The sequence below is a fragment of the Pogoniulus pusillus genome, chromosome 10 (genome assembly GCF_015220805.1).
Source record: "Pogoniulus pusillus isolate bPogPus1 chromosome 10, bPogPus1.pri, whole genome shotgun sequence".
NCBI classification, from domain to species: Eukaryota; Metazoa; Chordata; class Aves; order Piciformes; family Lybiidae; genus Pogoniulus; species Pogoniulus pusillus.
In genome coordinates, this window is record NC_087273.1 from 27,310,988 (window position 1) to 27,337,045 (window position 26,058).

A 26,058-nucleotide genomic window follows, 5' to 3' on the forward strand; every position below is an offset into this window, starting at 1 on the left:
TCTACATGTATTTATTCTCATTTCATCAGCATGGACACTGAGGGGCAAATAAATGAAATGCATTATTGTTAGAGTGGGGGTTAGAATGGGTGCTAGTAAGAAGGTCAAAATATGAAGGCTTGACTATATATCTAGCATGAAATCATTGTTTCATGGTCAAAACCCAGATAGTTGTATTCATATATATATATGAAATCCTGTTTCACATGTATTCATGCTCAGGAATACCAGAAGGTGGGAAAATGTACAATATTCTTTGTCACTGTCCTAATGGCTACCAGTACACATGAAAGAATCTGTCTTCTTTCATCTTTAACTTAAAGTCACTATATTTTGTGTATTTTTGTCTGCTAGATTTAAGAGATGAGTTAGAGAATCTCCTTAAGTAGGTAATTTATCATGTACAGACTGTATCATCATGATTCAGTTCTGTCTTAATCCATCTTGCAGACCATTTAATCTCCTACTGTACAGTCTATTTCTAAATTACAAATCAATCTTACTATTTTCTTCCAAAGTTTGAAGGTATTTTTTTTGGCATTGCTTTTAGTGGAAAAATGGATAGAATTGGCTATCTTCAGCCTTAGGAGGGAAGTGTACAGGAACTCTAGGTACTTATGCATATGTCTTTTTTATAGGCATATGTTTTGAAGCATGAGTCTTTTTGCAGGTGGGCACAAATTGCTTTCAATCCATGCTGCAATCTAGATGCTGGCAAATCTCTGAACTGTGCTCAGCTCATGAGTGAATAGGGCTAAGGATCCTGTAGAGCCAATTGTCTCCAAACAGGAGTGCATGCACCCCAGAAGGAGTGAATATGATCTGTTAGGGTGCAGGGAGAAAATAGTTGAAAGTCCATTTGTACTTATTTTTATCTAAAAGAATAAGGAAAATAATAGATTCTACTAATATTTAATACACAGATTGACAGTCAGTATATATGCTGGATGGTCATATAAGGGTTCATAAGGTACCCTGAGGGTAGAGTGGTTACTTCACAATGCAGAGGGTTTGAAAATGGCATCTTCACTCATTCATTTGCTTTCAGCATGTTGCAATGTATTGCAGTTTACATGTGCCCAGTTAAGTGGACTTAGGGCTTACATTATCTAGTTCTTATTATACTACAACATGGGCAAGTTGTTTTAAAAGGCTGCTGCAAAGAAACTGCAGATTGAAGGTGATACTGATGATACCAGTACAAGTGATCAAGAAGGAAATGGTAGAGCTGACACTTCTCCTACTGCAAGAACAAGCTCCTCATCAGCCACATTATGGATAAAAACAATGGCAAGCTAACCAGATCTGACAAGAAGCTTGCAAAAAAAAATCCTCAAACCACAACATTATCACAAAAACTATGTGAATTTGATGTTGTAGCCAAGTGGGGGTTGGTCTCTTCTCCCAGACAACCAGCAACAGAACAAGGGGACACAGTCTCAAGTTATGCTTTGGGAGGTCTAGGCTGGATGTTAGGAGGAAGTTCTTCACAGAGAGAGTGATTTGCCATTGGAATGGGCTGCCCAGGGAGGTGGTGGAGTCACCATCCCTGGAGATGTTCAAGAAAAGCCTGGCTGAGGCACTTAATGCCATGGTCTAGTTGATTGGATAGGGCTGTGTGCTAGGTTGGACTGGCTGATCTTGGAGGTCTCTTCCAACCTGGTTGATTCTATGAATTCTATGAATTAAACATAAAGATCAATCTTTAAAAGCAAATTCTGAGGTTTCTTCTTCAATGGCAAAAGACAAAAAGCTCACACTATGGAGGCAATTCTTGTTCTTCCTGTTGTGCTAAAAAGAGCTGAAGAGTAGGAGGTTTGATGCAGCTAGAAGTACAGATGCTTGTAATGTGTCTCACCTTATGGTATTCACTGGATTCTGCTTCAGTAGTGAAAGAGATAAAGTACGTTCTTGTGAGCCACCAATGGAAAAGATGTATTGCAGAAGATACATTCTCAACAGGAAATTATTTCTTTAGTAAGAGTAATGTTTTATGGAAAAAAAAAGTAAGTGTAACCAGCCACTAATGGAGCAGCTGGAATAAAGAATGTATTCAAGGGTAAGGTTACAGAGCTAGAATCTCATGCCTGCTTCCTTTGCTGCATCAGTCATAGGCAGCCTCTTGAAGCAAAGATGCTGGAGCCAAAATCTGACAGAGTGTTATCAATGTGGTTAATTTTATAAAAAAGCCACCAACAACTAAACAGTAGAAAATTTAGAATACTCTAGGACAAGACCACAAAAGTCTTCTGTATCCCACAGAGGTTCACTGTTTTTTTCATGGTGAAGTACTGAAAAAGTTGTCGACCTTAAACTGGTTACTGCATTTTCTTTTACAAAAAGACAAATGTTCCAGAATTGGTGACCTTTTCTTTCATGACAAGAGGCTGTCCATAGCAGATACTTTGCAAAAGCACAAACACATTTAATGTGCCCATTCATCATGAAGGTGACACTTAACAGTGAGTAAGTCACTGCTTTTCGGAGGAAACTTTTGCTATGGAGGAGCATTTTGGAAGCAGGTGTTTGGAGAAGTTTTGATTGTGACATGATTTTATTGGCCAAAACTATACCAGCCAGTCACCTAATAAGGCCTCTAATATCTGTAAATTAAAACCCATGGAAACTGGATTTTCTAGGTTGTTTAAAAATCATCCCAAGAAGAGTATCACATCACCTCATGACCTAAGGAATTAGAGAGGGAGGAGGTGAAGAGGGAGGAATCCCCTCTTCTCTTTGCTATGCCCTTTTATGCACAAATGTGTATAGTAACTTTTGTGCTCCCTTAGTTTGATGTGCTCTTGTAATGTGGAGGAGAATTGTGATGGTTTGAGTGTTACCCCCACACTCTTACGAAAATCGCTCAGGCTAGACTCAGCTGAGCTGGAAATTAGAATGAAGCTTTATGTGTACAGCTTAGCACAATGTACAAGCAGCTATTTACAATATATGCAACTATAGACAGAAATATACAAGTTAAAGAGTGATACAGAAACACAACTCCCCTCCCAGAAACCAGAGTCCCCAGAAGGGGCTCCCAACCACCCTTCCACCTCTTTTCCACCTCTCTACCTTATCCTAGACTTTGCCTTACGTGCAAAGTGAGTTTGAAGAATTGACCAGAGGGGTTAGGAAGCAGACAGATTAGTTACACAGAGAGCAGGTTAGAGAGAGAAAGGAAGCAACCAGAGCCAGAGAGCAACTCTTATCTATGTTTATGTTCTTGCTTTTATACATGTCAGCAAACCTTTGAGTGAAGTAGACATCACCATTGTTTCATTTTCACAGCCTATAATCTAATTCCTCTCACTAAAATATCCCAACTAGGCTCAAACTAGCACAAGAATATAGTTCAATATCAATGCATTGCTACTTAAAACTTCCTCACACAAATTAGTGATGGCCAGTGGAAATGATTAAATGTCTCCTGTAGTGGTATGGTGATTTCTCAAAAGCTTCAATTGCCAATTCTGGCATTCTGGAGTGCCCCTAGTTTTATGGAAGCAAGCCTCTTTAGGCATTATTCACCAAGATCTCTAATTGAATTTTAAAAAATAGCTGAAACTTTAAAGAATTATTCATATTGCAGGCAGGATCAACAATTCCAAATTTAAATATGCCTGCAGAGCTTTAACAGAAATATTCTGTAAAAAAAAAGAACATTTGAACAAAATTAATGATTTTCTCCTGGCTTCCAGTCCAGTCCAGCTTCTTCTTGCCAGAAGACAGTTTGCTTGTGTGGGCTATTTGGTTTGTTCCCCGTGCTTGTAGGTATCTTTCTCATTTAATGGAGGAAGATTAATGGTACATGATATGAACATTTGGAGGTTGTTAAAAACAAGCAAACAAACAAACTAAAAGGATATTATCCTTCAGACTGATGTAAGAAATGGTGTAGAATGCATTTAAAATAGAAATAGAAAGAAATTGTTTTAAAGTATTTTGTTCAGTTCTGGTGATGTCAAATGCGTAACCCCTAGTGGGGCTATGTGTATTCTCTCCTCCCTAAGAGAGCTAAAATCAAGCATTATGTGTGCTTTTGAAGTTACAGAACAGCTTTTCATGCCTGATTGCTGTTAGTTCTGGTGGGGATACAGAAGGGTAAAGTCTGATTCCAGGTGTTTGATGAATTTTAGGCACAATCCATAATGTTAAAATGAAACGGGCAGTGACAACAAAGAGTATTCGCTCACATGGACGAGGAGATGATCTCCAGTCAAACCGATGTAGCTTTCACCACCTGAAGTTGCCAACAAGTTGTGCAATGACTCTAAATGAAACTATTTGCTTTATCTGGAGCATAAAGTGCTTCAAGTAATTCTCATGTAGCCTAGAAGATTTGTGTCTTCTGGTTTCCCTACGTCAACTCAAACAGTATTGGCAAACTTCTTACATTTTTGTGTCATTTTCCAGTCATGGCTCAAACTGACTTTACTTTCTTAAATCATGTAGCTTGTTTTAATGTGAGTATGGAGGATTCCTCTGCAGGAAAAGAGAATATGAAGCCATTGAAATGGAAAGATGCCACCATTTTCAACTATGTTGCTGTAAGAATGATTGCAAACACAGTAAGACTGCTTACAACAGCTTTAATATGCCAAGATGCATATTAATGCCTATCCAGAGTAACACAAAAAAGGTGCAGGATTTATTTATAAAGGAGTTGATATAAAGTATACCAAGCATTATTGTGATTTAAGAAGCTTCAGGAAGTGATATTAGAAGAAAGACATTTCAGAACATAGAAGCCTGCCAAAGGAGAAGAGAAAGAGCAAGAGCAAGAGCACTTAATGAAATCATTAAGGGGTTCAAAAAGATATGTACAATACCCAGGGGAAAATTTCTTCTCTAGAATGACTTTTCACAGGTAACTTGAGTACAGCTTAATCTGACAATTGAAACCTCAGCAGAGGAAGTATGTGAATCAAACCGAGACTCTCAAGTACAGTAAATTATCACCACCATATGGCATCCTTCTGAGGATTCTGAAGTAAACAAAGTGTGAAATAACAGTCATACACCATTGAGGGAACTGTTGCTGCAAGGTTTTCTTCAATATCCAAAAATGTTAATAAAGCTTCTGTATTTTCTTTAAACTTGGAGAATAATCCCCAAACTCTGAAATAATATTTAATCATTTAGGAGTCCTAGAAAACATAGAATCATAGAATCATAGAATCAACCAGGTTGGAAGAGACCTCCAAGATCATCCAGTCCAACCTAGCACCCAGTCCTATCCAATCAACTAGACCATGGCACTAAGTGACTCATCCAGGCTTTTCTTGAACACCTCCAGGGACGGTGCCTCCACCACCTCCCTGGGCAGCCCATTCCAATGGCAAATCACTCTCTCTGTGAAGAACTTCCTCCTAACATCCAGCCTAGACCTCCCAAAGCATAACTTGAGACTGTGTCCCCTTGTTCTGTTGCTGGTTACCTGGGAGAAGAGGCCACGCTCTGGTGCAGTCACTAGTTTATCTTACTTTGCCTTAGTTTAAATTAGATTAAAAAGTTAATGTCACTTAAAGTCGGCACACCTTATATTTAATGGAGAGGTGGTGGAGGCACCCTCCCTGGAGGTGTTGAAGAAAAGTGGATGAGGCACTTAGTGCCATGGTCTAGTTGACTGGCTAGGGCTGGGGGATCAGTTGGACTGGATGATCTTGGAGGTCTCTTCCAACCTGGTTGATTCTATGATTCTATGATTAATTTAACTAGCATGGATTAACTGAGCTAATAAGTAGCTTGATTATCTAAGTTTCTGGTTTCCATATGAAAGTGGTTATGGCTTCTGCACATTTTTTTTTAGATGCTTGGTATTTTTATACCAAGCGGTTACTCCAAAGCCCTCAGCAGAAGACAATCATGTCTGTCATGACTAATTTAGGAAAATGAACAAGGTTGTGATGGTTTGGGCTCTTACCTGCCCCCCCACACTTTTGTATTTGCCCCAGCTAACTCAGACGGCCTCTGGGAATAGAAATGAACCTATTTATTTACAGCAGCAAATATACAAGCAGCTATTTACAATATATACAGTTATATACAGAAATATACAAAGGGTAAACAATACAGAAGCACAACTCCCCTCCCAGAAACCTGAGTCCCCAGGAGGGGCTCTCAAACCACCCCAACACCTCCCCTTGCCCTCTCAACCTTACCCCAGTTCTCAGGAAAGAAGAGAGGTGCAGCCAAGAGGTTAGGGAGCAAGGTTAGTGGGAGCAAGGTTAATGAGATGTGACCAGGTCTGAAGGCAAAGGCAGAATGAAAGACAAAATGGAGAATGTTTTCTTCTTCCTCCCGGAGTTCTCAGCGTGACTGTGAGCGAAGAGACACAATTGTTTTTCATTTCACTGCCCATTATCTAGTTCTTTTACCAAAACATTCCAGCTTGCTTCAAACTAGCACAAAGGTATATGTGATAGTGCAGTTGAGATTTACAGGTGGAATTTGCAAAAGTCTTTTCTGTAGATGAAACCGCGGCTGGGTATCTGAGGAAGATCTATTTCCCCACATATCCTAGATTATGTAGCCTTCCAGCTACTCTATCTTACTTGAAATATGGTGTGAGCAGATCCAAAGGGAAGAATTTGGTTCCCACTAAAACTGGATTTCAACCTTTTGGATTATAGACTTGAAAATGAGAAGGAAAGAAGTTTTTCTGTAACACCGGCAGTATCTCAGTTCATAGTTTTAAAGCTCCACAGTTCTTCCAGTACACATGAGTGAGTGCAAAATCTTGATGCCAACAATTACAGCCAGATTCACACTCATGCTTTGGAAGTTCTGAGCTGCTGCTGATTTGCTGGGTCCTACAAACAGAGAGGATACCGCCAAAGAAAATTGTTGTTCAGAAACATTTATGAAATGATTCAAGTTTTCTACTTCATACAAGTGAATATAGGTGGTGTTTGTCACAGACAGCTGATGCTGAAGCATTTTGAGAGAATTACCAGATCCACAGTGCTTGCATGTGTAGAAGGTAGGCATTTGTGTTTGTAAATTGGTTGTTTCCTCAGATGATATTCCTAGTGATCACAAGCTTGGTCTTAGTGATCACCTGAGTACATAAACCAGAATAATCAGTATGTTATAGCTCTTATTTTAAAGACTCCCAAAAGGGTTTTTTTTCAATTATTTTTTGAAAATGAATCATTTTGATGACCTTTCAATACACAGTTTGCCACAACAAGCTCCTAGCCAAGCTGGCAGCTCATGACTTGGACAGATTCACTCTGTACTGGGTCAGGAACTGACTGGATGGCAGAGCCCAAAGAGTAGTGGTGAATGGTGCCACATCCAGTTGGCAGCTGTCACTAGTGGTGGTCCCCAGGGGTCAATGCTGGGCCCAGTCCTATTCAACATCTTTGTTGATGATCTGGATGAGGGGATTGAGTCCAGCATCAGTAAGTTTGCAGATGACACCAAGCTAGGAGCAGGTGTTGATCTGTTGGAAGGTAGGAGAGCCCTGTAGAGGGACCTGGACAGGCTGGATGAGTGGGCAGAGGCCAATGGGATGAGATTTAACAAGGCCAAGTGCAGGGTTCTGCACTTTGGCCACAACAGCCCCAAGCAGCTCTTACAGGCTGGGGACAGAGAGGCTGGAGAGCAGCCAGGAAGAAAGGGACCTGGGGGTACTGGTGGATAATAAGCTGAAGATGAGGCAGCAGTGTGCCTAGGTGGCCAAGATAGCCAATGGCATCCTGGCCTGCATCAGGAACAGTGTGGCCAGTAGGACAAGGGAGGTTATTCTTCCCCTGTACTCAGCACTGGTCAGGCCACACCTTGAGTATTGTGTCCAGTTCTGGGCCCCTCAATTCAAGAGAGATGTTGAGGTGCTGGAACGTGTCCAGAGAAGGGCAACAAAGCTGGTGAAGGCCTTGGAAAACAAATCCTATGAGGAGAGGCTGAGGGAGCTGGGGTTGTTTAGCCTGGAGAAGAGGAGGCTCAGGGGTGACCTCATTGCTGTCTACAACTACCTGAAGGGACATTGTAGCCAGGTGGGGGTTGGTCTCTTCTCCCAGGCAACCAGCAATAGAACAAGGGGACACAGTCTCAAGTTGTGCCAGGGGAGGTATAGGCTGGATGTTAGGAGGAAGTTCTTGCCAGAGAGAGTGATTGGCATTGGAATGGGCTGCCCAGGGAGGTGGTGGAGTCACCATCCCGGGGGGTGTTCAAGAAAAGCCTGGATGAGGCAATTGATGCAATGGTCTAGTTGACTGTCTAGGGCTGGGTGCTTGGTTGGCCTGGATGATCTTGGAGGTCTCTTCCAACCTGGTTGATTCTATGATTCTATGATAAAACTATAAGAAATGCTTGCTACTTTTGTGTTACAAATCTTCAAATCAGTTTTTTCTAACTTCACTTTCCAAATGGATTTAAGTCAGAGACATCAGTACAACAATCCAAAGAATTGCAATCTTAAGAAGACAGAAAAGGATGACACAATTTAACAGACAGATGCAAATCAAAGCAAATCTTGAATGGAAATGATACACAATGAAGAGAAAGAGGAAAACATTTTTTAAACTCCCAATTACTTTTTTCTGTTCATTAGTATCACTTCAGTTAGCATCTATTTTACTTCTCTAAAGTAGTGGAACCTACTTGGGTGAGAAGAGACAGAAGGTACTCTGTTTCAAGAGGAAAGGAACATGGTGGTGAAGCGTGGTTTACGTACTACAGCTTTCACATCTGTTTATATTTGGTGCAACTTTATCATGTGATAATTGAATATCCTTGAAATGCTGCCTATTTCCCTTTCTATATATGGAATAAAAAATACAGACTTAGAAAGTTTAAAACACAGGTTTGTTTGTTTTTTAACAAAGTTGATTTGAGCAAAACCGGAGTAGTACATTGCTGAGTGCAAATTAAGTTGATAAAATGCTTTATTACACTGCTTTCACATTTGAAGCAAACCTGTCTCTCCACTCCTAAAGATCCTACTCCAGTGTATTGCAATGAGTACAACCACTTACAAAGGTCAGGCACAGAATAGAATGAAATCTGAGCTTGATATTGCTGACCTTTCCACATGTAGTAAGTCTGAGAAATGTGGATTGCTATTTTGGAGGATTATAGAAGTAGTAATAATTCCATGTAATCTGTGTTCCCACAGATATGTTCTCTGTAATCTCCCTTTCATCAAATGTTATCCATTTTTTATATTAGCTAAAACATATATCCATATTTTTAATCTCATAATAAGATATACTTCTGGATGCAGAGGTTTTTGTAAATAATGATTTAGTCACTTAAGTCTAATGACATTGACCAATTAGTAAATAAATGTAGCTTCACTACAGCAACTAAATACATGTTGCAACTAAAAAATTGCCCCAAGTTTCTGAAAGAAAAAAAAACCAAAACAAACCCACACACAGATAAGTCCACAGGTTTCTGAAAGAGAAAAAAACAAACCAAACCCCCACACAGATAAATTCACAGGTTACTGAAAAAAAATATAACAGATGAACAAAGACTTCTAAGCTTTTCACAAACCCCCTGGTTGTACAAACCTTCTTTACTAGCCAAGAAGCAGAAGAATCTGTGCGTGGTTAGACTGAGAAATGGTGCAGAGAAGTACTGCAATCCTCTGACCTTGTCTTGAGAATGTTTTGTAAAGGTAAGGGATCTCTGTGGTTTCTAAATTTTAGTAGATGCTTGTGCTACTGAAGCACCTTTCTGATAAGAGTTAGATTTTGAGAGCTAAGATTCAGCTACAGTTCAGCTGTCTGTGAGCTCTTGTATCTGAGTGTCATCTCACCTCCATTAATAGTTAATGGAGAAAAGACAGGGAGGTGCAGGGTGCAATCCATCTCACCTCTTTTGGACATCTATTTATCGACAAGAAGACTCGTTCCTCAGAAATGCCCATTTGTCTTCAGTCTGCCAATATCCATGTAACACCTTACCTAGTTAGTGTTGGAATAAAAAAGATTTCATCCATCATGGATAGAGATACATTACACAGAAGTGCAAATGCTACTGCTGCTTTCATTCTGCTCAATCAAGGAGGATTTGACATAAAGATACTTCACTTTATAATTATAAATCATAGAATCAGTCAGGGTTGGAAGGGACCACAAGGATCATCTAGTTCCAAACCCCCTGCCATGGCCACAGACACCCTACCCTAGATCAAGCTGACCAGAGCTCCATCCAGCCTGGCCCTAAATGCCTCCAGGGATGGGGCCTCAACCACCTCCCTGGGCAACCCATTCCATGCTCTCACCACTCTCATGCTGAACAACTTCCTCCTCATGTCCAGCCTGAACCTACTCATCTCCAGCTTTGCTCCATTCCCCCTAGTCCTGTCACTCCCTGATATCCTGAAAAGCCTCTCCCCAGCTTTTCTGTAGGCTCCCATCAGATACTGAAAGGCCACAACAAGCTCTTCTTGGAGCCTCCTCTTCTCCAGACTGAACAGCCCTGTCCTGGAGTCCTGTACCCCTAAATTCCTCTCCTGCCCGGACTTCGGGGGGGAAAGGGGAAAAGCCGCCTGGTTTCCCCCCCCCTCGCCTGCCCTGCAGCCGTGAAGGGGGCGGGGACTGCCCTGTGAAGAGGGGGACTGCCCCGTGAGTTCCCGCGCTGGAGCCAGGCTGGGATTGGCCGTGCGCTTTCGCGCCTAAGGTGTGGTAACTCTGCCCTTTGTCTAGCCAAGGTTATAAATATTGGGGGTCTTCCCGCCTTTGGGGTTCCCGTTTTGGATTTTGCGTGTGCCTGGACGAGTTCGCTCACTCTCCTGTGCCTGGACTGCAGAGAGACTAAGGATTTGCTTTACTGTTAGGCACACCTTTGTCTGCCTAACGACCCTTAACGACCCTTAACGACTCCTGCAGCCGCTGGAGGAGGAAGACAGACCGCACGAGCCAGCCTGAGTGAGTTATTTGGCTTAGCTTAATTTAGTAAGAAACCGCTATTAATTAATAGCTGAGTCCTTTTCCAAAAACTGACTTCCAAATATATATAGTCAGATTATTAATGGTATCCTTGTAGAATTCTCATGCAACTTAACCTGTTTATCAAACGAAATTAATCTTTGTATATATAGTTGTGGGGGCGGGTTTGTAAAAATAAAAATATCTATTTTTGATAAATTCTCGATTCGGCCACGAATTATTACTGCCCTCCGCAACAAGCCCCAACTCTTTCAGTCTGTCCTCATGGGAGAGATGCTCCAGCCCTCTGATCATCCTCGTGCCACTTCTCTGGACATGCTCCAGCACATCCACATGCTTCTTGTAATGGGGGGTCCAGAACTGGATGCAGTACTCCAGGTGGAGTCTCACCAGAGTGGAGTAGAGGGGAAGAATCACCTCCCTCGACCTCATGACCACACTTCTGCTGATGCAGCCCAGGATCTGGTTGGCCCTCCAGGCTGCAGGTGCACACTGCATCATAGCTCATTCATTGCTGATAACTGTTTTTTAAACAGTATTTAATTATTGATCATAGTATTGTGTCAGAATTATCTCTCTTGATGAGTTCTGCTCAGAATTCTTTTGGTAAGTGTCTTTGACTTGTGCATATATAGAAATTGCTGATCATTACTATATTTTGTCCACCTGTAATAAGGTAATTAGTTGTTGAGTCCCTAATTTTTGCTTCATTAATCAGTCCATTTGCTACACAAAAACTGTTATGTGAGTGTCTTTGAGGCTGGTGTAATAGTGTATGCTTTGTGATAGTTTTCTAAGCTGTGATTTATATATATTTTTGTGTCATCACATGAGACTTTCCTTCTTCTTTTATGCTTATTTCCTAATCTAGACCAAATCTACCAAAGTAAGGTGGTTTTGTTATGCATTCTAAGTAGTTATAAAAAATATTTTTTTTGTCTGATCACATTCTCTAAACCTTGTGAAATTTTACTCATCAGAAAAAAAGATACAGCTATATTCTGTGTTTTGCATTCTATGTTCTAGTAACACTCCATACATAATAATATACAGTGACTTTGTCTTTCTCCACATTCTCTCCTAGATTAAGTGTTCAGTATATCAGGGGTTGTTTAGCCTGGAGAAGAGGAGGCTCAGGGGTGACCTCATTGCTGTCTACAACTACCTGAAGGGAGGTTGTAGCCAGGTGGGGGTTGGCCTCTTCTCCCAGGCAACCAGCAATAGAACAAGGGGACACAATCTCAAGTTGTGCCAAGGGAGATATAGGCTGGATGTTAGGAGGAAGTTGTTGCCAGAGAGAGTGATTGGCATTGGAATGGGCTGCCCAGGGAAGTGGTGGAGGCACCGTCCCTGGAGGTGCTCAAGCAAAGCCTGGATGAGGCACTTAGTGCCATGGTCTAGTTGACTGGCTAGGGCTGGGTGCTAGGCAGAGAAATCACCTCCTCGCTCAAACTGTTTGTAAGTCACCTTAAAGCCTCTTAATAATTATCCCTCCTACCACAAGAACCATAAATTCCCATTAATTCTTTTGACACATAACTATTAGGGTTAACATCAGAGTTCACAATTATGTTTGATTTCTATGACCAAACAGAAAAGGAAAAAATTTTTTTCTGCTTTAGAGAATTTGAGGGGAAATTAGAGCATTTTGTATGTGGCTTTATAAAGGTTTATATTTAAACAGGTTTGTGTGGTAGTCATGCACATGTAAGTTTTATATGAATTCACATTTACTGTGTAGACAGGAGGAAAATGAGCAGTTTTTCACTGGAAGCTACAATTATATACATATCAAACCCCAATAAAATATCCCAATTTTGTTCTGTTAGTATTATTATTACTGTAGTGCAAAACACTTGGTCTGAAACACTCAGGCCCTTCTTACAGGGAAGAGTTATGTTGATTGGATTTTGTTTTCAGATTAAATCCCATTTAGCTTGCAGATTAAATCCAAATCTTAATTCAATAAAAGGCCATATTTTTCTTGAAAGCCTGCACTGACATTTCTTCCCAAGTAAAAACCCAATATCCCAGGATTCCTTTTTTCCTTCCCTGAAAATCACACACCATATAGGATTAAAAAAAAACCCAAACAACAAACAGACAAACCAACAAACAACCCAAACAAACACAAAAAAACCCCAAAACACAGCTCTGATTTTATTTCTCTTCTATGCAGTAAGATATTTTTAATTGTTTTTTTGTTTGGATTTTTCCCCCCTGTAAATAGGACTATCTTCTAATAAATAAAATTATATTTTATTGCTTCCTTTTGGTTATCTGCACTATATATATTTTGGGTTGGGTCAAAATAAGCTTCTAGTTCTCCTTTCCTTTTTTGTAGTCCCAAATGATGTGTATACCAATGGAATTATAGCTCAGTTTTCTTCTTTATCTGAGGACAGTGACATGTATCAATATTTAGTGTTACATAATTTCTCTTCCCCAGATACAGTATTTCTTGAAACTAAGCTTCATTCAGTACTTTTATGCTTCTAAATATGAGTAATGTATTTGCTTCATTGGAATTAACTTAGAGATAATTGTTTGCTTGTAAGGCATTGTATAAGGTGAGATCTCTCTACTAATCCCAGCAATTGGTGAGAGGCCTTGAGCACAGCCCTACAAGGAGAGGCTGAGGGAGCTGGGATTGTTTAGCCTGGAGAAGAGGAGGATCAGGGGAGACCTTATTGCTGTCTACAACTACCTGAGGGGTGGTTGTGGCCAGGGGGAGGTTGCTCTCTTCTCTCAGGTGGCCAACGCCAGAACGAGAGGACACAGCCTCAGGCTGCACCAGGGGAGATTTAGGCTTGAGGTGAGGAGAAAGTTCTTCACTGAGAGAGTCATTGGACACTGGAATGGGCTGCCCGGGGAGGTGGTGGAGTCGCCGTCCCTGGAGCTGTTCAAGGCAGGATTGGATGTGGCACTTGGTGCCATGGTCTAGCCTTGAGCGCTGTGGTAAAGGGTTGGACTTGATGATCTGTGAGGTCTCTTTCAACCTTGGTGATACTGTGATACTGTGATACTGTAATTGTAATCTGCCCTTTGCATTTACTCACAATGTATATTTTGTCCATGTCATGAGGAAATACTGTTTCTTAAAATTGTAATGCATGCATTTGTTTGTTACACATCTGTGCAATGAAAGTCATTCGGTGCAATGTTCTGAAGTACACAGTGTAAATCTTGACAGCAGGAAATCTTAGTAAAAGATCTGACTGTATAATCCATCTAGTCTGACCAGTTCTCGTTCATTAGGAGTCTCTTATGATCAACATCTGGCAGGATTAGACTGCCCTGGACAGCAAGGATTTAGCTTGCAGTACTTATACGCAGCTTTAGTGAACCAGAAGGTCATCAGAAGTATCTGCTGAAAGCAAAGTAATATGATTATCTAAAACCTATTAAATTTATTTTGTAACTGGCAGGGTTAGTATTAAATGAGAGAGCTGCACCTTTAAATTTATGATTTGAAACCTAGTTTGACTCATCGATTGATGGAGATTCCTGAATCCGAACTGTCATCCTTAGATTGCAAGGATCCTGACAAATTCATCAGGCATATCTCATTTGTTTAATGGTTTTGCATGGGAAAAGGGATAGTACTGGGTTGATGAAAATGAAATATTGTGTTGGAATGGATGCTAGCTATTTACTACTGAGGAGCAGGTGCTTGCACTAATAGTGCTACTGAAGTGGAAAGACTGCCACCTCACAACCCAGGATACTGTTTCAGCTCAGCCTTGCCCCAGCAGTCTTGTGAGAGTACTGATCTCTCTCTATCACAGCTGTGCCTGGCATAGACCCTGTTAGTTTGGACCTGTTCCCTAACTTGTCTTCTGACCTGTCTTGTCAATACAGACCTGCACAGGAATCACAGGCCTGTGTCTGATCCTAGTTATTCTCACCAAACCAAATCATGTCCCAGACTTGTGGATGGACTTCCCAGCTTTACCCCGAAACTGCCTTGATGTCAAGAACTTATCTGGAGGCATAGCCTCATGACTGATACTGACTCTTTTCTCCTAATCTGTCCTTCTTCCCTCTCTGGGGTGCTGGCTGGTGAGGTCCCTGATTCCAGGGCTGCATTACTGCACTCCTAGCTGTCTTCCTTACAGAGCATGCTGCACTCTAGCATGCACTTCTTTTCCTTAAACGTACACCCATCCTCTCTGATATAGACTACAAGAGTGTTGCTGTAGTCTCACCTGGATTGGCTTTTTTGCCCTTTTTTACAGCCTGTCTAGTCATTCTGTCTACTCTCAGTTTGCTACAGATTGAAGAAATTAATTTCTTCCTTGGCAGTGCAAGTTCTTGTATCCTCAAAACCACCTTCCCTCACAGGTGTGAGGTCAAGAGACTTTGATGTTCATCTCTGACATCACTGAATTTTATACAACAGCTAAGAGTTACACAATTATTGCTGCCATGCACGTCACAGAAAGGAAAAATACACCCAGACTTGGCAGCAAACTTTTAAATCTTGTTTTAGTCATATGAGCTGTATCATAGAACAGCTCTGGCAGAATGAGGAATGAAAGCTAATTCTCTTGCATCCCATATTTTCTTATGCTTCAAGCACAAGAGCCATCCTTTTCTACCTGCAGCTGCATCCTTTCCACATGGCACAAAGCCTTCATTTTTGGGGAGCTTCTACCTAGGTAAACATTTGCACTCCACTAATTTTTTGAAGTTGACCACACATCGTAGAGCTATTAAATACATAGTAAGGTGAAATACTTATTTCCTCCAGCTTTGTATTCAGAGTGGTGTAGAAACAACTCTTTTTTTCTTTTCTTTTCTTTTTTTTTTTTCCCAGTAAGCATAGAATCAGAGAGTCATAGAATCACAGAATCAACCACATTGGAAGAGACCTCCAAGATCATCCAGGCCAACCTAGCACCCAGCCCTAGCCAGTCAACTAGACCATGGCACTAAGTGCCTCATCCAGGCTTTTCTTGAACACCTCCAGGGACAGTGCCTCCACCACCTCCCTGGGCAGCCCATTCCAAGGCCAATCACTCTCTCTGGCAAGAACTTCCTCCTAACATCCAGCCTATACTTCGCCCAGCACAACCTGAGACTGTGTCCCCTTGTTCTATTGCTGGTTACCTGAGAGAAGAGACCAACCCCCACCTGGCAACAATGTCCCTTCAGGTAGTCATAGAATGGTTTTAGTTGGAAGAGACCTGCAAAGGTCATCTAGCCCAGCCCCCTTGTACAGTTGGAAGGAACACATCAACTAGATCAGGTTGCCCACCTTGGATATCTCCAGGGATGGGGCCTCAACCACCTCCCTCACTAACCTGTTCTGATGTTCCACCAGCTTTATGGTAAAGAACTTTTTCATAACGTCCAATCTAAATTTCCTCTTCTCTAGTTTGAAACCATTGCCCCTCATCCTATCACTACAGGCCTTTGTAAATAGAGGGTAAGTATCTCCAAGCACTGATTTGTGAAACCTTCCAGCTTTGTTGATGGTCAGGTCTTCAGGTCTGGTAATTCCTCTTTCGGGAAAATGAAATGTTGGTGTCTTTAAAGTGCATGAAACTTATACAAAGACATAGAGCTATGACATTCATTAAATTATTGATAAGAGACTAAAACAACACAGTATTATTCTACCTCTGCATTGTAAGTTGGTGCAAGATTTACTTGGAACCTGCAGATTCCAACAAGAGTTTAATGCAGTTTTGTTAACAACTTTTTAGAGCAGTTTCCTCTAGTGGAAGTTAACCCTATTCTACACAATAAAGAAGAAGACATATAGTAGTTTACAGATTTCTTTGTTCAAAGTTGGTGGATGAAACAATTACTGCTGAACAACAAAGCTGCCTGTCCTGCTGGTAATACGCTTTCCGGGACAGCGAGCACCTGCTGAAACAAAACATGCAGCATTTTGTATTCTGAGTTTGAAAAACTTAATCCAAAATTGAGACATTCACTACAGGGACTGATAGCACTACAACTGCAGGTGAGGTTTTGCAAATTCTGTTGTTGGACCCAAATCCAAATCAGAAGATTCTGGAGTTAAAGGTTGTGACGGTTTGGGTGTTCCCCCCCCCCCCCCCCCCCCCCCACTTTAGAAATCACCCAGACTAGACTCAGCCGGCTCTGGGAATATGAATGAAGCTATTTATTTACAGCTAGCACAATATACAAGCAGATACTTACTACAGTATATACAGTTATATACAGAAATATACAAGGTAAAAGGTAATACAGAAACACAACTCCCCTCCCAGAAACCTGAGTCCCCAGGAGGTGCCCTCAACCACCCCTGCACCTTCCCCCTGCCCTTCTCAACTGTACCCCAGTCCCAAGGAAGAACAGAGGTTCAGCCAAGAAGTTAAGAAGCAAAGGTGAGTGGAGGGTGTATTAGAGAGATGCAGCTCAGTCAGAAGCCCAAGGCAGAGTGCCACAAAATGGTTAGAGTGTTATCTAATGTTTTCGTTTCTTCTTCAGCTAGACTCTGAGGGGAGCAGACATCACCATTGTTTTCCTTTCACAGCCTGTGATCTAGTTCTTCTCACCAAAACATTCTAGCCTGCTTCAAACCAGCACAAAAGTGTTTGAAGAAAGTGAAGAAGTAGGGAGAAAAACAGAAGTTTCAATTCTGTTGGATATTTAGAATATTTCTTTAGAAAGAAAGAAAAAAACTTGAGAAGGGTGGAAAAAAAGAAAGTATGGAAATAGGAAACAAAGTTTGGAAAATATAGTGGAGCTACCCCAGACCTCAGATTAGAGGTCATAGACTTGAAAGGAGGAAAAAACCCACAGTGTCTTCTAGAAAAATAATGTAAACCTTGTAAATTTGTGTAAATTTCCCAGTCTCTTCTTGTGGTAATTAAAAAGAAACTCCTTTCTCTTGCCAAAATCTCCACAATAGATGCATCTGAAAAGCATCCAACATCTGACTGTGGCAATGAATGTAAAAGGTTTCCAACTTCTGTGGTACCATATTCCATAAGAAACATCTTTTGGAAGCTTAATTGCTAGTTCAATGTGAAATCTAAGAGCTATGAAAGCTACATAGTATCAGGCTTCTAATGGATGGGGCAGGGGCATTTTCAAGGAACTTCCTCCTAACATCCAGACTATACCTCCCCTGGCACAACTCGAGACTGTGTCCCCATGTTCTATTGCTGGTTGCCTGGGAGAAGAGACCAACCCCCACCTGGCTGCAATGTCCCTTCAGGTAGCTGTAGACAGCAATGAGGTCACCCCTGAGCCTCCTCTTATCAATGGATAAAATTGCTGCATTGCAGAAGCCAGATTATAGGTCTTTATCTTGAAGATATTTGCAAAAATAGAAGCAAGTTTTAATGCTCCCTTTTTTTCTTCCTTTTTCTTTTTTTTTTTTGTCATCTAGAACAGCATATCAAAAGCATATCTAAAAGTAGCATATCAAATAAATATATTAATTGCATGCTGGCAAGAAATACACCTACCAGAACCACTAACATGCTTAGAATGGGAGGATGCTTACAAACACATATTAAAGAAAGGCTGAAAGATTGCTGAAGAAAGTCTTGAGAGTCTGTGTTGAAAGTAGAGAAGAAAGCAGAAGTCTCACCTGTGACCTTTCGTATCTCATTGCGTGTCCTTCCTTTTACTGTATACTTAGGCATGAGTACAATAGACTTTTGCATGGATAAAATGTCTTCTCATTATATAAACTTTATTGTTGTTTATTTTGTTCTGTAGTCAGATGAGTGGAGGAAAAAGAGCAGTGAGTAATCTCTAAAGTAGTTATATGGAAGAAAACCTTGCATCTGTAAAACGTACTGCTTTGTATGTTTTCTGGCTTCTTTGTGCTATCAGGCAGCTCAAAGAGCACAGAATCTTGCCACTGTGAGAAAAACAAGTGAAAAAAATCCGTTGGCATTGTTGCATGTGCCACCTTCAGGCAAACTATAGTTCTTGCTGCCCCGTGATAAGATGCATGCTTTAAGAAAGTGAGAAGAGACAGAGAAGTTCATTAGGCTTTACAAATCTCTAACTGATGTAAGCTGCAGTCTGTTGATTCATGCTAGGACCAGCTGACAGCTGTTTCAAATGTGTACTCAGCACTAGAAATATGTTCTTTTCCTTGGATTTTACCTTTACACAGTCTCAAATGTGACTTTGGCTAAAAGAAAATTTTTTATCTCAGCAACTCTGGGAATGCACAAGAATTATTCATCCCCATAATGCAAAGTGGGAGCCCACTGTGAAATTCTGTCACTTGCAGTAGATCGATGTAGTAAACCCATTGACATTATGGTTGTAAAAGAATAGTGCCTTGATCAGATTTTAGGTGAGGGAAAAAATGTGCGATCATACATCATTGTCACAATCATTGCTTGTCATTACAGTGACAAATATAGTCCACCTGCTTCCTCCTCACTGGTTTGTCTTCTTCTCAACTTCTGACAGGTGAGGAACGATCTGACTGGTGTCCTCTATGGTGAAGACATTGAGATTTCAGACACTGAGAGCTTCTCCAATGATCCTTGCACAAGTGTAAAGAAGCTTAAGGTATGTGCTACTGTTACAGGAATAAAGAGGCAGTTTTGATTATGTCACAGCATTTGATTTATTACTGTTTTTTTTTCCTATTAAAAAGTCTAATAAACCAAAAATTGAGTAGGAATGATACCAAATTCCATTGCATAAAAAAGTGGGTTTTTTTAAAGAAAAGGCATTTTGAGGGACTAGTCATGCTTAAATCAATGAATACCTATGCATATAGCTAGTGTTTTGATAGTTCCTGATACAGACACTAAATGAAGCAAGTTGTTGTTGGCTTATTGTTTACACCTAAAACACCAGTCTTAGGGATATATCTGTGTAAACTCCTGAAGTTTGGAACCAAAATGGTTGTAATGGAAATGATCATCTAGCAAAAGCACTGAGTACCTTTCCACTAGCTTCATTACACATGTTGACTTATTTGCTTTTATCATCTACATTATTTCATATGAATCATGGGGGGTGTGGGGGGGGAAGGAAAATAAATGTGAAAGCAGAATAATTTACCATCCTTCCTCTGCTATAATGATTTATTAGGTTCCTGGCATCTCATCAAATTAAAACTATATTTCAGCATTACCACACAGTGCTACCAATAATAAACATAAGAAATGCAAATCTTAAGCTGCATATGAACATTAAAAAATAAATGAACAGCAAGAGAAAGCACTTCTGAATAGTGATAATCGAATAATTTCAGGCATCAAGTACGTACTACACACAATCAAAGCTACAATCCTTCAACTATTTAAATATGTTGAAAACAGGTTAAGAAAAACCCAGTAAATTGAATGGCATTAAAACCTCAAAACTTAAGCAAGGTTTTTCACCTGTGTAAGCCTAGACCAGTACTGAAGCTAGCTGAAAAGGTTCTGAAACATGCTAAACTAAGTGTGCTTTATTGTTCCCATAGGCTTGAGTTGTAAGCCTGAATGCTGGAAGTATAACTACTTAAAGATTATGTTTGCAGGAAGTTCTTTGTGTCTCTCCAATCTAAGCCAGTTTGCATTTCCTGTCTGCAGTTGAAAAGACTCCAGGATGTATTATCAGTAAAGTCCATATTTTCTTTTACAAAATCTTTAAGCCCTAGCATCAGAAAAGTAATATTTTTGAGGACAAAGCTATTTAAAACCAATGAATGATGTAGCAACAGGAGAAAAAAAAAGCATATTTGTATATTTAGGCTGAAGGCTGGAGAAAGCAATGAGATCACAGCCTTCCTATATCATAGCAGTAGTATCACAGTATCATCAGGGTTGGAAGAGACCTCACAGATCATCAAGTCCAACCCTTTACCACAGAGCCCAAGGCTAGACCATGACACCAAGTGCCACGTCCAACCTTACCTTGAACTGCCCCAGGGACGGCGACTCCACCACCTCCCCGGGCAGCCCATTCCAGTGTCCAATGACTCTCTCAGTGAAGAACTTTCTCCTCACCTCAAGCCTGAATCAGCAGCACGCTGTTTGTTTTATAGGGGAGACCAAAAGACTCTAACAAACAATATATTAAGGTTATCTCTTGATTTCTCCTTTAAACCAAATAATAACTGCAATAATAATTAAGCAATTATCTAGGCAGTCTCTTCGGCAGGAATTAAGATTTCTTGGACTAGATGACCTCTAGAGGTCCCTTCCAACCAATGCATTCTGTGCTTTTACTGGTTGTTAGGTACATGCCTCAGCCACCAGTTAGCTATCCAGTTCTAAAAACAGTCATTCCTTTCTTCAAGATATAAACCTAATATAGATAAACTGGTATCTGATTACTGTACTTGTGATTCAAATAGTCATGAAATACCATTTATTTCTGTAAACACAACTCAAATTAATGAAATTAATGCTTCTGCAGTGTAAAATTGAAATACCTGGTACGATTGGAAGAAATACATGTTTTCTGTTCTTCCCAGAAATGCCTTCATGTTCTCCTGGCTTCTTCTGGATGATCTGTGTGTATGTCTAGGAATTCTAAGCAGGACTTTCAGGTGTAGAGGCTGGATGTGGTGCAGTCTCAGCACAATGTCACACTGGCCACACAGGCCGATCGCGTGCAGACATTCAGAGTCTGCTCCTGGTGACTTGCAGCAGTGGAGTTTACCAGGCAAACAATAAGGCAGTAGGCAGTTGCAGCAGTAAACAGCAGAGCGTGGCTGAGCACAGCAGAGAGAGCAGGGAAGCAAAAGCAGGGGAGCAAAGCACATTGTTTACCTGTGTATCTCCTTTTATCAATGTGAGCCAAGGTTAATTGCCCTTTGGACACCAAATAGCCAATCAGGATGGCAGTTAGCCAAACCATGCCATATTAGGCAAAGCCACAGGCTCACTTTTCCCTAATTTGGGCAAAGCACAGGCCTTGCACTAGGCAGGCACAAGCTAAGTGTGTGTACCTTACACCACAGGACCCTGGGCAGGCCAGACTCAGTGGCTCCAGGTTCTTTTGTATCTGTTTCCCGTGCTTGCCTCTCTGGTGGAGCAGAAAAACATGCCTAGGCAAGGCAGGACATGTGTAAGCCTATTTTGGGCCTATCAGCCCTACCACAACATTACATCAGCTTAAATGTTTGCAAACTCTGAGCATGCACTTACAAATTGTATGAGCAATAACATTTCTGCATCAAACTTTCTTCTCTCTTGCACAGAGGACAAAAAATACAAAAATTAAATTGCAGTTTATGAATTCCAGTTCAATGCAAAGATTTCTGTCTGATCTCCCAAATACAGTGTGTGTTTTGGATCCTGACTGGGCAGGATCTCTCATTCTATCAGTCAAGTTCATTAAATTTTAAAATTTTGGGTGATTTATGGGTTTGGAAGCAGCCTCAATCTGTGTGAGTGACATGTACATTAACACAAACATCAGCATTTCACAGAATGTTTTGGATTGGAAGGTGTCAAGGTCTGGAGGAGCAGAGATGAACAATATCTCTGTCCAGAGGAGCTAGACCAGTTCTTATGCATTCCGTGTTGTGAAATTAAGGTGCAAACGAGACCATAGATCACCATGAAACTGTTTATTAAAGGATAAGGTTGGGCAAAACAGAGGGAGAGAGGGGAGAAGGGGGAGAGAGAAAGATAAAGAGATCGATGGAGGAGAGAAGAAGGAGCAGGGAAGGGGAAAAGGCTGTGAGCATATTACCCTCAGTCACAGATGAAGGGGAGAGAGAGAGACGGGTGCGTGGCCCAGGATGATCTTCTGTGGAGTTTGTCAGAGGTTCTTCAGGTGGTGTGCAGCTCTGGTGGTCTGGTGGAGATGGTCTGCCCTCGGTGGTCCGGTGGAGATGTCACTGGTGGTCCGATGGAGGTGCCACTCTTGGTCTGGTGGGGATGCCACGGGTGGTCCGATGGGAATGGTGGTCCGCTGGGAATGCCATGCTTTGGCAGGCATTTCTCCTGCCTTTTTATACAGTTTTTTTCTCAGTGTCCAGCTGCAGCCCCCCAGGGCATCTTCCTGTGCATTCTCACACATTCGCAGGGGTCCGGCGTCGCCAGGGGGAGGGCCTCTGCCCTCTCTCGGCTACACCTGTCCACACCCTGCATACACATCCCTTGGGGGCAGCTGAGATAAGATGAAGGCTTCCTGGGCAGTCCAGCCAGGGTGAGGTCTAGGAGTTTCAAAGGTATTGTCTGTTGATTTGCATCTCTGAGCTTTTGGGCCAAGCACCGAGTCTGAGTCCCAGAAGTAACAAGATTAAGGAGAGATGATGCAATCTTTGTTGATGAAGGAGGGACGGTGCAGTCTTTATCTTTGTTGATTAACAAGAGAGAGGATCAGACTCTCACAGAAGGGACCTTTAGAAGTCATCTAATCCAACCCGCCTATAGTGAACAGGGACATTTTCAGTTAGAGCAGGTTTCCCGGAGCCCCAAACAACCTGACCTGCAATGGTTCCATGGATGGGGCATCTACCACCTCTCTGGACAACCTGGGCCAGTGTTTAACCATCATATGTGTAAAAAAATTCTTCCTTTTCTGTAGTCTAAATCTCTCTATTTCACTTTCAAACCGTCACTCTTTGTCCCGTCACAACAGGCCCTGGTAAATAGCCTGTCCCCATCTTTCATGTAGCTTCCTTCAAGCGCTGGAAGGCTGCTTTAAGGTTTTCTTCTCCTCCAAGCAGAACAAACCCAGCTCTTTCAGCCTGTCCTCACAGCAGAGGGGTTACAGCTGTCATGCTGTTTTTGCTGGGAACACTTGTTAAGAGTTTGTAATTGTTATTCTCTGATGTTATTTTTTGGGAGAAATCACAGAATCATAGAATGGATCATAGAATGGTTCAGGTTGGCAGGGACCTCAAGGATCATCCAGTTCCAACCCCCTGCCATAGGCAGGGACACCTCCCACTAGAACAGGCTCAAGGTTTCATCCAACCTGGCCTTAACCATCTCCAGGGAGGGAGCAGCCACAACCTCCCTGGGCAACCTGTGCCAGTATCTCACCACCCTCACTGGAAAGAACCCTTTCCTAACAGCTAGTTTGAATCTCCCCTCTTCCAGTTTAAACCTGTTACCCCTCATGCTGTCATTACAAGACCTTGTAAATAGTCTGTGCCCAATTCTGCCAGCACGTCATGACAGTGTCAGCTGATGTCTGGCAGTTCACCTTCAGTGATACCATAGCTAAGGTCAGAGGCTCATCTATAGTTCAGGTGAACATGCATGCATTTAGAGGACAGAACATGTGGATAGTTCTATTGACAAAATTACCCAGCTTCAAGTAGATTTATTGATAACATCTTGACTGTCATGTGCATGGCAGAAAAGGAAACAGATTATCTGAGATTTTCATTTTAGATATTCCATAAAGAGACTGCCAAGACATTGACTTTTCCTGGCACATGAGATATTGTAGCAATCCTTCTTTGGGAAGCTGTGTAATACAGCATTGTGTTACTCATTAGAAATGAGACATTAAAATCCGATCAAAGGAGGGAAGCTCTGTAGGCCAAAGAAGAAATGGCTGCTTATTCCAGCATAATGTACATCACTCAAAACCTCTGAAAAGGCTAAAGGCAGTGGAGGAGACAAGTTGTTTTTCATCCCACAGTGGAGCTTCTTAGATGTCTTGATCCTCACTGTCTTCAGCTGCCAGTAGTACTAAAGGCACTTTATTTTTAGTGGATTGATATCGTCTTCTATGTGAAAGAAAGAAGGGAGCAAGTCCATCATTCATTTTGGAGTCTGTGCTGTAGTTTTCATTTATAAAACATGTTTTTATGGAGAGTCCACTACAACTGTGGGTAAATGAAGTGTAACTGTTCATAATTTTCTTGTTCAAACTTCAGTCCATATGGGAACATATGCATTGCTTACTGAGGGACAAAGCTTAAATGCTGATATTGCTACTCTAATCTCTGAGAAGAGTAAATATGACAGCTCACCATCTGGCAAATGGTCTAAACATTGGTCTTCTTATATGTGTGCAGTTTTGGGAGTTGTCTTCCCCCTGGGATGTTTTTAATCATCTCATAGATCACCTGTCTAGTTCCATGAATTAAAACCTCTACTGTCAAATGTGCTTTAGCTCCAAGCAAGCAATTTACAATTCTGTGAGAGACTTCTTGATACTTGCTGGGACCCAGTGGGTGACTTTTTTGACCCCTACAGGAGAGATATACCACACGAACTTGCATCAGTCCCATGAGAGTAGATGTAAAGGAATAGTATATCCTTGCCAGGAACTCATACTGGTTCATAGTAAATGTCACTGAGGGGGGGAAAAATACATCTCAGTAAGTGTTTGATGTATCTCTTTGCATGATACTGTAATGTGGACAGATACACTGGCCTATGAGTGCTGACATGAACCTACCTCTAGTATCAGTGCCAACTTCATCATTCATCCACATAAAATCACTGCAAGGAATTTAAGCTATGTCCAGCTGCATGAATTTGAAGCTTCAGTGTGCCTTATGCAGGACAAAGTCAGCAAACCCAAGGCTAGCATCAAATGGATGCTTAAGTATCATACTGAATGAAATTCTTTAGGAATAAATCTGAGAAAGATGTGGAAGGGAGATCAAAGAGCAGAGTTGGAGAGAAAGAGGTTTACTGGGGAGTGTGTCATTGCCCAGGACCTGATATCGAGTCACTATTCATGGAGGGGTCTTTTCCAACTCTAACAATTTTATGATTCTATGTTCCTGTAGTTACATGACTGCATAGTAAATTTTCCACTCTCTTTAACAGCAAGCAATAAACCCTTGGGTGCTACATCTCACAGCATCATATTGATATCTTTGTGTTATGAACAGGAGGAATCTTTTATGATTTCCCACACATGACTAACCAAGTAGATCTATGTATTATGTCCTTCATGGTGCAATCTTATGAAGCTGGTCAAAGGAGAAGATATTCAGCCATGTAGTCTCTCTCAGCTTGACTCTGTGATCCCATACTCTGCACTTTACCCAGTAACATGCCTGTCTCATTCTGTATCTTCATCCCAATATGAAGTTCCTTGTGTACTCAATCCTACGTTCTGCTTCTCTGATTTCTCATCTTCCTCTGAGTACCTTTGTCTTGATTATTGTTCCGTTTGCTTCTGGACGTTCTGAGATTGCACTTGTCCTAACAGCAATTATTTTTCAAGTTTCCTATTTTTCATCCTTTCGAAAAATGTGAATTCTCCCTCTCAAGCTTCT

The 26,058-nt window shown here is 41.3% G+C and overlaps 1 protein-coding gene across 1 annotated transcript in view; it reads left to right on the forward strand.

The window, feature by feature from the left end:
* The window catches only part of GABBR2 (gamma-aminobutyric acid type B receptor subunit 2), a 662,133-nt gene that overhangs the window by 275,939 nt on the left and 360,136 nt on the right, over window positions 1-26,058 (forward strand). The window contains exon 4 of the mRNA XM_064150058.1: window positions 19,323-19,424. Coding sequence (XP_064006128.1) covers window positions 19,323-19,424 — 102 coding nt within the window. The remainder of the gene's footprint in view (window positions 1-19,322; window positions 19,425-26,058) is intronic.